This window comes from Cololabis saira, chromosome 5 (genome assembly GCF_033807715.1).
Source record: "Cololabis saira isolate AMF1-May2022 chromosome 5, fColSai1.1, whole genome shotgun sequence".
Classification (NCBI taxonomy): Eukaryota; Metazoa; Chordata; class Actinopteri; order Beloniformes; family Belonidae; genus Cololabis; species Cololabis saira.
In genome coordinates, this window is record NC_084591.1 from 25629949 (window position 1) to 25643574 (window position 13626).

The 13626-nt window shown below is 39.9% G+C and overlaps 1 protein-coding gene across 4 annotated transcripts in view; it reads right to left on the reverse strand.

Annotated features, from left to right (window-relative positions):
• Positions 1-13626, reverse strand: part of bicd1a (bicaudal D homolog 1a) — a 37040-nt gene that overhangs the window by 5179 nt on the left and 18235 nt on the right. For all 4 annotated transcript variants that reach the window (XM_061721356.1, XM_061721358.1, XM_061721360.1 and 1 more), the window contains exons 3-8: positions 7777-7929; positions 6497-6985; positions 4282-4674; positions 2781-3539; positions 2004-2155; positions 1673-1883 (exon numbers count right to left, since the gene is read on the reverse strand). In XM_061721356.1, the coding sequence (XP_061577340.1) occupies positions 1673-1883; positions 2004-2155; positions 2781-3539; positions 4282-4674; positions 6497-6985; positions 7777-7929 (2157 nt within the window). The remainder of the gene's footprint in view (positions 1-1672; positions 1884-2003; positions 2156-2780; positions 3540-4281; positions 4675-6496; positions 6986-7776; positions 7930-13626) is intronic.

Sequence of the window (13626 nt, forward strand, 5' to 3'; positions counted from 1 at the left end):
CGCCTATGTCAGTCATTCAAAGAAGAAAAGGGAAACCCACAGTGAAATATGATCATAAACTGCGTATATGAATCAAGCATCTTTTCTGAAAATATGAATATTTTAGCTGTAAGGAATTGTGGGATGGAGTTAGTTTTACTCTCTCAAAAAAGGATGCTCCAGTGCTTCCTAAACTAAGGAGATGAAGGAGCAGACAAAGGAACTAGACCTGCTCTTATTATGATCACCACGTCAAAGCTTTTGGGTTCTTATAATCAATCCAGAACGTTTTTGAGCAAAATACGCCAACAAAACAAAATGGAATAAATATTCAATCAAAACATCCTACTTCAAGGTAACAATTGTTAAAATTTGGAGAACTATGGTTAAATTACTAGCATTTTGTTGAACTGATCCGTTAAAACCTTCCCGCTGTGAGGGAAAGGGAAAGTATAGAGGGAGGCCTACAGGTGCAGAAAGGTTATGATCTCTCAAGATCTTTCATGATGGGCTGGGCTGCCGTTCACACAAACATCTACAGAATGTGTTTTTTTTTGCCTCTCTTGAGACAAACATGGTGACGTGGTGGGGGCTTAGGTGTTAAAGGTGTTTGCGGTGGAGTCCTATAGTGTCCTGTAGGGTCTTTATTAACACAATAAGACAGGATGGCCCTCTTCCTTTATCACCTCTGTTTCATAACCCATACAGTGCCTCACGATGTTTTAGTGTAAGTCCTGCTGGTTTCCTCATTACTTATTTGTATGTCTACTAGGAATGGGCGATATTTTACCGTTCACGATAAACCGTCAAAAAAATTCCCCACGGTAAGAATTTGTCATCTCCCGGTAAAAACGATAAATTCCTGTTGATGACGTTTTTGTGTAAAGCTGATTTATGGTTCTGCGTTAAATCCACGCACAACGTACGTGAAAGAAAGAAAGAAAGAAAGAAAGAAAGAAAGAAAGAAAGAAAGAAAGAAAGAAAGAAAGAAAGAAAGAAAGAAAGAAAGAAAGAAAGAAAGAAAGAAAGAAAGAAAGAAAGAAAGAAAGAAAGAAAGAAAGAAAGAAAGAAAGAAAGAAAGAAAGAAAATTCCCCTTGATGAGGTTTTTGTGTAACAAACATGGCGGATCTGAGTCATTCCAGTTTTGCAGTACAGGTGTAACTCATTTAATTGGTTTTTATCAATTCAATTTAATTGGTGTAGTTTAGTAGCATTTAGTATTCTTTTAGAGCAGTGTTTTGGGGGCTCCAAAGACTGAATGTGGTGATAGATTTATAGTTACAAAGGTGGAGTTGAATTGGTATTTTTTTTATTGTCATTTTTATCGTTATCGGGATAAATCCCAGAAATTATCGTGATACATTTTTTAGTCCATACCGCCCATCCCTAATGTCTACTTGTATGTATGAATGTTTAGATGTGTATATTGGATTTAATATATTTAATGTACTAATTAGGGAGTAGATACTTGTTTTTGTTTTGTTTCTGTTTGTTTCTCATTTGCTTGTAACCGTTATTTGGATATAATGGTCATCTACAGCCGGACAGAGAAAAGTGTATATACTGTATGGTGTTACTGAAAATCCAATAAAAAATAAGTACCAAAAAAAAAAAAGTTGTGGGCGGTGATGCTGAGGGGGCTGTGGAGCTGCTAGTGATAGAGAGAGATGTCAAGGCATGTCTATTACTTACTTTAGGAGGGCTGCTTTTAATCCTGGGCACTTTGGCGCCACGGCCACGATAAGTCTGCTCGTGGTCAAACTCCAGATCCTCCAGGCGTTGGGTCAGGGCCAGCTTCTGCTGTATTGCCATACGGAGGAGGGAGTTCAGAGTCTTCTTCTCATCCTCCGCTGCCGCAAGCTGCCTCTGCATCTCATCCAGCTGCGTGACATACTCGTCACATCTGCATGAAAACAAAGATTGAGCACGACAGTTGTTCAACCACAATCCAATTCCCACATCAGTAATTCCTATTAGTGCCGGGTTCATTTTTTCAGTAGATGAAATGCAGATTCTCTCTCACCTTGTGGCAAACATGGCCCTGAGAGAAGAGAAGGTAGCGGCGTCTTCTTTCAGAGCCTTCAGCTCATTCCTTAGCTTCATCATGGTCTCTGTCACCATCGCTTTTTCATTCTCGTATTTGCTCTTCAGGTTAGCCAAGGCGTTCTCTGCTGTCTGTGAACACAAACATTTCACCATTTTTAACATGTTTTCGGGAAAATTACATTTTTTTTTTTTTTTAACACTATATTTATTGACATTTTTTCCAATTATTACAACAATACAGTTATCTGTTAATAAAATGTACAATAAAAATTAAAAAAAACAATGAAAGAAAAAAAACCCACAAGCATAGCAGACAAAGATACAGAGACAAAACAACAACATAAAAAAACATTACGCACAAAACTCAAAACAAAACAAAAACAAAAACAGAATCCCCCCTACATCATCATTCAACAGAATCATCCAGTACAGGTCCCGACGGATTACTCCTTATAAAGTGCACAATTGTGGACAAATAGGAATATCTTCTGAGATAATCTGGGATAAGATACAAATTACTTCTTTCCAAAACTTTGCGATCTCTGGGCATTGCCATAAGCAGTGATATAATGTACCCCTCTCCACGTTACACTTTACACATTGGTCCGGTATATTAGGATCAAAACGATTAAGTAGAGAGGGAGTAATATACGTTTGGATAAGCCACTTGTACTGTAATAATAGGAAAATTACATTTCATTGTTTATTAATATGATGTTAATATGATTAGTATCAAAGAGAATGGTCTTTTCACCTGCTTATTGGCCTTGAGCACCAGCCTGAGGGTGGCTATCTGCTCCCTCTTCGTACTGAGCAGGGACTTGAGCTTCAGTATCTCCTCCAAACACGACTCCTTGTCCTTGTCCAGCATGGGGGCCAGCTCCCTGGCTGCAGCTCTTTGCCTGGATAGCTGCAGCGACCGGTCAACTGCCTTCTGGAGGTGTTTCACCTGGTCTCTGATGATGGCATTCAGGTTATAAATATTCATGGGTTCTTTCCGCAGGTCCCCACCTGCATCTGAGGGCGTCTGAGCCGGGCAAGGGGAGATGCTGATGACCGGGGAGCCGGTGGCGCTGCGGTTGGGGCTGCTGTTGCAGGACGGAGGGTCCGTTGAGTTGCTCGCTGTCTCACTGTGGTGGCTGTCTTTGGAAGGGGAGTCCATGGGACTGCGCGGGGAGTCCGAGGAGCAGGCCGCAGATGCGGCAGCGAGGCGTCGGGCCAGGCGAGGAGTGAGCAAAGCCCGAGGATCTTCTGAACCTTTGAGGCTGCCGCTGCGTGTGATGCGGCTCTGGCGGTAGTAGTCCAGCATGACGCGGTTTGGCGTCTCGTTGTTGCAGAGACAGACGTGGTGGTACAGCTGTGCCAGTTCCTCGCTGAAGGTTACCAGCTCATCCTGCGCTGCGTTCAGCATACCCTGACTCTCTGTCGCAGTGCTCTTGGCAGCTCGGAGTTCTGCCTCGAGGCTCGCCACCCTTTCCCGGCCCTCGCGGCAGCTCCGGTCCAAATGTGATATCTGTTTCAAAGAAATCATGCAGCAGAATTTAATACCGTCCAGAAGAAAGTCAACTGAGGCCACAATGAAGAATACAAATATACAAACATAGTAGGGCTGGGCGATATGGACTAAAAGTCATATCTCGATATTTTCTAGCTAAATGGCGATACTCGATATATATCTCGATATTTTTTCTGTGCCTTAATTGGGGTTTCCCCCAAAGCATTATAGCATAGCATCTCTGTTAGTTACATTTTTTTCTGAGGCAAACCCTTAAAAAAACAGTCAGTTTTAATACAAAGCCTCGTGCCAAATGTCACACAGGTACCTTTGTTAACAGAGCACAATATCAAAATGTATAAAACAAATGAAATAAAAAAAAACTGCCTGCATATATAGAATAAAAATGCTTCTTGAATAAAATAAAACAAATATCCCTTTCCTGCATAACAATTAAATTAAAATACACTGTGCAATTAATACAATGTAGTAACAGGCAGACTTTTCCACTGAGGTTGACAGTCGTGCAAATAACAAAACATTTGTGCAAATCTCAAATAAAACATTCAAGTCAATTTGTCACAAAATAAGCTATATCAAAATAATAAAAAAAAAAAAAAAATGTAAAAACTTTTTTTTTTTTTTTTTAAATTGATATAAACGATATTGTCTCGTACCATATCGTGTTTGAAAATATATCGATATACATTAAAATCTCGATATATCGCCCAGCCCTAAAACATAGGTAACAAGGACAAACCTGTTCGTTCAGTGCCTGGATCCCTTCATCGTTGTGGCTGTCTCCCTGCCCCTCCACGGCCTGGTTGTACTTTTCCTTCAACGCTTTGAGCTCTGCTTTCAGGTCGATGACCTCTGTCACCGCCACCTTGTACTGACACACCAGACTCTCAAAGCCATGGCTATCGGGATCGTGGCAGCTGTTGGCCGACGGTGATAAGGAGCCGCCATCGGGCTTCTCGCTCTCCTGCGGGTCGGCGAGTTCTTTGACTCCATTAAGATGGCTCATGGCGTTAACGCGCTCAGTGAGGCGATGGATACGCTCACTCTGCTCAGTCAGGGCACCCTGTGTGTGCTGTAACTGGGTCTGTGACTCCTGCAGATTCATGAGCAGAGCTGCTTTCTCACGTTCCACCTGGTAGACGCAAAGACAAAATAAAATCCAATTTCATATACAATCCCTTTATTTGGCACACCTGGTACACCTAAAAAAAGTTACACTATTTAGTCTGGGCCATCACATCAAGACGTATGACTTCCAAGTTATGAGGGTCAACTTAAAAGTGAAAGTAATTACAATCACAGATTAAATAGTTCAAAAATAAAAATCACATGATATGAAATAAGCCTGTGGTAATCATATCAAATCACTGAATTAACCCAAGTATGTAACTGATGCTGTCAGTCTTGATGTCATCCCATGCTACTCAGCTTGAAAGAAAAACATTGATTTATGAGTAACTGTCTTAACAGAGAAAGGGAGACATCTAATACAGCGAGCACCAATCAATGTTTCTGTTTCCCACTGAAGCTTAGGTAAGGGAATGTGCAGTAAACGACTGATCTGTGGGTGTGATGATGTGATGCGTGACAAAGCTGAATTTGAATCAGCATTCTGCATCACATGCATGGATACAAACAATTATTTTATACTTGAATTTACAGAGTTTGATACCACCAAAGGACTGGCATCGTCATGGAAACCAGTAGGCTGCATTCAATACATCACTATAATAGTCCGTTGACATCTATTATCCATTAAAGTCTGTGGTATTAGATTGTTCTTCTACTCCAAAATGTTATTGCCTTGTCATTTTCTCTGTTTACCTGCAACAGCAGTAAATCATGGTACAACCTTGCTTTCAGGCTCCATCGGCCTGCACACTAAAACAATAAATATGAAGAGGGAGAGTGGATCAATACAGCTATCTTCTAAGCTGCTGTTTGTGGCTTTCATTCCCCTCAGCAGCACACTTTCATCTGTAGCAGCTGCTTTAAAGACTGTGGCATTCATTTAGCACCGCCGTGTCCTTGAAATGGATCATTCACTGCGTTTCAAACAAATTCATTCAGATTCATTTGATATTTGAATTCACTGGGAGATTTTTATTTTTTTGATCCTGCTCTGAGGCATCATCTTGTGACTAGGAATGGGCGATATTTTACCGTTCACGATTTACCGTCAAAAAAAATCCTCACGATAAGAATTTGTCATCTTGCGGTAAAAACGATAAATTCCTGTTGATGACCTTTTTGTGTAAAGCCTGAATTATGGTTCTGCGTTAAATCCACGCACAACGTATGTGAAGGAAGGAAGGAAGGAAAGAAGGAAGGAAGGAAGGAAGGAAGGAAGGAAGGAAGGAAGGAAGGAAGGAAGGAAGGAAGGAAGGGAGAAGGAAGGGAGAAAACAAGGAAAGGAGGAAGGAAGGGAGAAAAGAGGAAGGGAAGAAGGAAGGAGAGAGCAGGAGGAAAGAAGGAAGGGAAAAAAGAAGGAAGGAAGGAAGGAAATGGGCCTGAAAGAAAGAAAGAAAGAAAGAAAGAAAGAAAGAAAGAAAGAAAGAAAGAAAGAAAGAAAGAAAGAAAGAAAGAAAGAAAGAAAGAAAGAAAGAAAGAAAAGAGGAAGGGAAGAAGGAAAGAGAGCAGGAGGAAAGAAGGGAGGAAGGAAATGAGCCTGAAAGAAAGAAAGAAAGAAAGAAAGAAAGAAAGAAAGAAAGAAAGAAAGAAAGAAAGAAAGAAAGAAAGAAAGAAAGAAAGAAAGAAAGAAAGAAAGAAAGAAAGATAATGACGTTTTTGTGTAACAAACATGGCAGATCTGAGAGCGAGATAGATTTATAGTTGAAAAGGTGGAGTTGAATAGGTATTTTTTTATCCTCATTTTTATCGTTATCAGGATAAATGCCAGAAATTATCGTGATACATTTTTTAGTCCATACCGCCCATCCCTACTTGTGACCCACCTGCATCAGTTGCTGCTTAAGCTTCTGCATCTCTGACAGGTTCAGCTCGCTGAACAGGTCCGGCACAAGCCCCTCTCCTTTCCGGCCCGCTCTGTAGTCACCGTTCATCTTGGCCAACCCTGTGCTGCCATGGAGGTGACCATTGCAACGGTTGCTGTCCTCAATGTTTCCATTAGCAGGGAGGGGGCCACAGTTAGTGCCGATCGCTCCGTTGGTTTCCTCCGGGAACTTGAGACCCTCAACGCCGGTGACGGTGAGCGCCAGATGAGCCCCCGCTCCATAGACACTGTCACTCAGGCAGATGTGGTGGGCTAGTTCTTTCCTTAGGTTGTTCTTTTGCTCCCGCTCACTCTTGAGGGCATCTAGAGCTTCTTCTAACTGGCCCTCGGAAATGTCCTTCAAGCGTAATGCATCTTCTAGCTGGCTGTTGAGAAGGACGGTCTCCTCCTCCAGAACCTTGATTTCATGCTTCAGACCCTCATACTCCACCTGGCAGGAGACACAGAGTGACCCAAAGATGTGTCAAAAAGCACCTCATCTAGAAGCTTGATAACGTAAAGAGAGGAAAATGCTGTGACCCTTTAAAAACTCACTGGCGTCGGTAAAATAGTACTAGACATTTTCATGAAAACATCATCAATGTTGATTTAATAGCGAAGCTGCTAGAGTTACTTACTCTTACTAAAAATAACCTTATAGATATTAAATGACATCGTCTAAGGTAATGAAAACATTATCCAAGCGCTAAACAGTCTGAGAGAATATTGTATAAAAATAGTAACGCTTTGCGGATATCTGATCCTGATTTACTTCGTCCATGTTCTGGTAATGAAAAATAAGCCTGTGACTAACACGTGAAATATGATGTCAGTGCATCTAATAGATGTTTTGTGGCAAAACTCAAAGGATGATGATCAAAGTAATGAGAGCAATATATGATCGACTGCTACCTGGAAATGATATTTCAACATAGGGGACAACTTTTATAATCTTAACAAATCTTTATGGGACAGATTCAGGTTCTGTGTGGTTAATTTATGAGTACACTATAAAAACAACCCCTCTGGAAACAAGAATAATATTCCATAAATCTATTCAAAATTTTCTTATTTTAAGCAAAAAACTTGGTCCATGGGTTAAGAAAAAAATTCTTGACTAGAATTTATAAAAGTAGCAAAAAGAAGTCAATTTTCTTGAAATAAGTGTTTTTTACTCAGTTTTTGCAGTGTACGTTCAATGAAACTTCACAGTGGCGAACAAAATGCCTTCTTTGTGCTAACCTGGTTTTGCTTGAGCGTAGACACCAGTTTCTGCAGTGTGATGTTCTCCTCCTCCAGCTCCGTGTAGTCTTGAAGCAACCTGGTCTCTCTGAACTTGTACTCCTTGATCTCCTCCCTCATCCTGCTCCGCTGCAGCTCCAGCATCTCGTTACACTGCAGGAGGCACAAAAACAGACCAGCAAAGGGCAGACAATGATTGAGTACTTCTTCCAAGTCCAACACAATATCTCATACTGTTCTATTAAGTGATGATTAGATGACAAGCACAGCCTCATTATTCTCCGTATTCACAACACTAAACTATAATGCTTACTGACAGAATGATCATGAACAAGTCTATCAAGCAATATCATTGTCTTAAATGGGTTGATTCAGCATTCTGAGGGTACCAAGAAGATCATTAGCTCCGGTATCCCACTGTGCACCGGTAGCACATGGCTGCCCTTGATTAGATAAACAGTTGACAGGAGAAAAGAAAGAGTAATAACGGTCATAAATCTTTGCTTAGGAGAGGTTACTCAACAGCGTTGGGAATTACAGCTGCAACTAACGATTATTCTGATAGTTGATGAGTCATATGAGAAATATCTGCAGAGCTGTCGGTGGACATTTACAGCAGAATATATTGTTTAATATGTTGACACAAAGGCGAAGGTTCGTAAAAGTGGCTAGTCGCTCCGCTGAGCACAATTCAATGTGGCTTAAGGATGAGGAAGTGATGTCAATCACTCAAATTTGAGATATATTTAATGCTTTATATAAACTCTCTTGGCGCGGTACAAAAAATTCAGCCCCCTCAGAGTTTTCATCGGTGTGAATTCATATAATTAGACCAAAATTATTTTTTTGAACCAGGCTGTAAATGTTTAAGGTGGACATTTTAACATGGGAGTCAGTGGAGATTCAATTGCTTTTGGAACCAGCCTCTAGTGGTCAGTCGAGGAACTGCAACGGAACTTGTACAAACCCATGAGGCACATACAAACATACGAAACAGCATGTAGATTAATAAGGCACACAGCACATTCTGCATCACTGTAAGAGTGTAACAGTAAAAGTCACAGATATAAGGTAACCGATGTAACAGATGTAAGGAAGGTTGAGGGTTGGGGTGGTGCATCAACTGCCACCATATTCTCTACCTGGCGCTGTATTTTGCACATGTGCAATTCTCAGCAGAGATAGGAAGGGATTGAGGTGCTGCACTCTATTGAAAAACACGTCTGGTGACAATAGTGGCTGAACCCTGTTGTGCATACGCAATTCTCAGCAGAGATGGTAAGGAAGAAGATGCATCACTGTTTAAATTGTTTTTGAGAACAATAGCTGAATATTAAATTAATTTGATACTATTTGTTGCACCCTTATTTGGAAAGAAGAGAGGTCTCAGAAAATGATCTTCACTTACAAAAAAGAAGAATATTAGGATGCAAAATCTGCCAAAAAAAACCCTGTTTCTATCAACTTAAAAGTGCCTGTTGAAGATGGTTATATATATGAGATGTTCTTATGTATGTTAAACTGCTTTGGTACGTCTTCACAGTTTAGCACACTTTTCAATCAGAAATGAAAAGCAAGAGAATTTTATAAACCGGCAGTCACAACAACACTTTATACACAAACACTAGATAAATAAAACACTGATCCAGGAGCTATATTCCTAAACTATATGTACAAGCAACGACTGGGCAGAGGGCTCACATAAAGGGGGGCAACAAAATAACCAAACATTTACGGCATATGTGCGCATGTGTGTACTATTCTTACTGCAGAGCTTCCTGCAGCGTCCCTGCAGCTCTCTGAACATACCGTATGGCAAAACTGCTGACCCAGAGACAGTTTAGGGAGTGGGAGGATACACACACCCGCAGTGAGAAATGTATAGAGCTGAGACGAAGAATACAGGCTCGGAGGCTTTGTCCGTGTGGCCAATGTTGCTTGTAGGAGTGGAAATTGGTCTGAATCTAAACAACATTATCAAACATGAATATTCCGACTTGTTAAGTGTTTGTTAGCGGCTCCTTATGGCGTCATCTCAGTGTAAACAAGTGAACAAAGACCAAGTTTATTCTAATCTGGCTCTAACTGCTTAAAAAGGATTTAACTGGAAATGTAAAATCACTCAAACACATTTTTAGATGCTGGCGTACAACTCATTTTTCAAAACATTTAAGACAGTGTAAAATATAGCGAAAATAGAGTCATTTGACTTCAGGTTAAAATGCTGGCAAGCTGTGAAAAAAGGCTGAATCCCTCACAAGTTAAAATATACATTTTATAAAGAAATGTCCTATTAATCTCAGCGAGACTATGTTAAAGCTCATTCTACAGCATAGCTCCAAAGTAAAATGGTCTGGATGTTAAACTTGTTACTCTACAGTCTAACACTCTTAAAAACATCTGGCAAACTAGGACTCATGATGTTTTGAAAAGCTGAAGGCTGAAATCAAACAGGCTGCAGCACAAATCTGCCCCAATTATTTGTCTCAAATAAGTTTCTTTTTCCTCCCAAAACATGTTGCTGCCATCCAATTCAACAAGACCTTATGTTTTAAAAAACAACAACAACAAAAATTGAAAAAGCATATTGGAACAATTTCAGCTAAATACTGGGATCTAAACAATTCATTGCATTAATTTAATTCAGATTTAATAGTAAATATATTCTAAATCACTGTAGGCTATGAGTGTATATATAGTATAGTAGTATGAGTATATTATAATGTATGAGTATATTATGATATGTACCGGTAGTATATTTATACTACTATAAATAAAGGTATGGGTATATTATAGATTATAAAGTCGTTGCAAAATATTTTGCTCAAAAGTGGATACAGATCTGGTGATAGTAGCAAATATTGTTACTTAAGATGTGGATGGTTGGTTACTGAATCTTTTATTTTTGTTTCAATTTATTATTTCAGGAATTCTAGTGAATGTTTTTCACCCTTTTTTGAGTTGTAATATTGTATTATTAATCTTTTGTATGTCTATGTGTGGTCCCCAGGAAGAATAGTATTCCCATGCTGAAGACTAATGGGGATCCTTTTTAAATAAACAAAATAAATAAAGGCTACTGTTGCTTGTTGGAATTGAAAGTGTTAAATCCAGTGCCTTTTCTTTGCTACATGCCGTCACTTACATCTCAGTCACAACGCAGGAAATTACACTGAGCCCTCCATGAAGCGCAAAGGATTAGTGAGCAGTTTTCAGCCAGTGACCTTCTGCGCGCTGGTATCTAATCAGGGGTCACAGCGGCAGGGGTCACGGACTGGGCAGTGAGCTGCTGCAGGCCGGATTAGGCTGACCCAACCACCAACCCGGGGTTCAACCGCAGGAGGCATGATTGTTGATGTTTCAGCAGATTTGTCAAAGCTTAGCACGCGACTGATCAAAATGTATTATTCATAAAATCCTATTAAGTAATAAAAAGAATTAACCACCTCATGAAAATCAAGTTGAGTACAAAAGGATACACTAGTAAGTGCATATTAAGCCTTGCTCGATTTCATTTTATTTATTTATTTTTTTAGGTTTGTGCCCATGAAACAGACAAGCTTGTATTAATTAAACCTATTTTCATTCTAAGGGTAACAATAACTCTTAAGGGTAACAATAACTCTAATACACATTAGGAATTACATGTAAGGCTTTATCTTGAACTATTTTCTGGGGCCGGGTTTTGGGGCAACAATCTGAGCAGAGATCCACAGACAGCCATCTCTCCCTCCATCTTATCTAGCTGTAACTGGGGGACACTAAAGCGTTCCCAAGCCAACTGAGAGATGAAGTCTCCTTAGTGAGTCTTGGGTTTGCGCCGAGTCCTTCTCTTGATGGGACTCACTTCCCCTGGAAGACATCCAGCAGACATACTGTCTGCCCAGTCCGCCTCAACTAGCTGCTTTGTTTGTGGAGGAGCGGTCTGATTCCCACAGATCATGACCACAGGTACAGACTGGAACAGCCTCCGCATCCAAGCGGACACTCCCCCAACCTGCCTGTCAATCTCCTTCACTCTACCTCCACTCGTGGACTGGGCAGCAGGGAGGGTGGTCATCTTGGTCCGCTAGAAACTAGCTATAGGAACATCTTGAACTCTGTCTCTGTTAAATGCATTATAAAATGACGACTAAGACATAGGGTGTGAACTGAATGATGAAACCTGGCCGAGAATATAAGCAAATTCAGGAAAACATATAAAGGAAGCCAGAGGGAAATTTACCCAGTTCAAATTAATACATAGCAGTGATTCTTGAAAATTCGCCCAAAACAGGTCTCACCATTAAAAAGGCTTATTCTGCTTGAAATTAATCACATTTTCATATAAAACATTAATCATATTTATAATCAGATGTTTTTTCATACTTAAATGAAAGGGGTTTATTGGTAGATTTTCAATTTTAATAGTTTTATGACATCATGCGTGCCCATGGCCTTTGAAATCAGCTGTCATTTCAATTTGATTAAAAAAACTTAAATTAATTGTAAAATGTAATAATAACCTTACCAGATTGAAGAGTTTATTGTTATATGTATGAAAAAATACAAAAAGTGCATTTTGAAAAATAAAAACTATCATTTTTTGGTAGTTAAAAATGTGTCCCCCACCTCCTGTCACTACTGTCAGATTTTTTGTAAAATCAATAAAATCAGGCAAGTCCACTATAGTCCTGAGGACCCCCATTGGAAATCTTCACTTCTTCAGCATGGTAGAAGATCACTCAAACTCCTGTAAGTTTGCCATTTTCTCTAAAACCTGTACATATTATTTCAAACTGCTACCGTCACAACCATAACAAGTCACCACCGTATCTTTTGTGTATATAAAATAAAATAAAATGATAACATAAATGTTTAATATTTAAGAAGAGGTCTGTGGTAGCTAGCAACAGAGTGAAAACAAGATGGCTAATGTGGACAAGCTCTGCATAGCATGAAAAGGAGTAGATTTTAGGTATTATTTCACCCCATCTAAACTCTACAGAATGGGGTTGTTGGCTAATAATTTATGTTGGAAATGTCAAGAAGAGACCGGAACATACCTACATGCTATTTGAGAGTGTAAACACATTAAACCATTCTGGGAAAAAGTAACTGAACACATTGGGAAGTGGGTAGGGTCAACAATACCAGTATCACCAAGAGTGTGCCGACTGGGAGACCAAACAGAGCTGCCTAACATACCAAAATGTCACCTTGTAGTGATAAAGTTAGGGGCTGTTACAGCTGCTCGAATAATTCTCAGAGTGTGGAAAAGCTCAGCCTCCCCGGTGATCAAGAAATGGATCGAAGTAATGTTAGAGGTTGTATCATACGAACACATGTTGGCCAGAATCAATGATGATGTTGATAATTTCAAGAGGTCGTGGGACCGTTTTCTCACATGTAATGGTGTTACGACAGGGTGATGACTGCACTGATATGAAGGTAATTGAATGTCTGGTTGGTTGTTTCAAACATGAGCATTTGTTATGGGCTATTTTATGATTGAAAACATACTGTCTGTTTATGTTTACATCTAAGAAATAAAAATAAAAACTTGAATGACAAAAAAATAAAATGACGACTGACATATCAGGACACCTTCTCATTAGATGTGGCACATCCTATCTGAAACCCCCTGTGTGGCAGGAACGCCTGCTGTTCATGATGAAAGAGCTGGCCCCCCTCATTAACGGGCTTCATTTGTGCAAATGAGGGTTTCTGAGAGAAGCAGAGGGCATCTCATAAACCTGGCTCAAACAGGTGACAGTTGTGCATCAGCAAATTGACTCATCTTACCAGCTAATTTGTTTCTTAATTAAGATATTGATTTTGATCAGTGTGCTCCACTTAAAGCTCACCTTC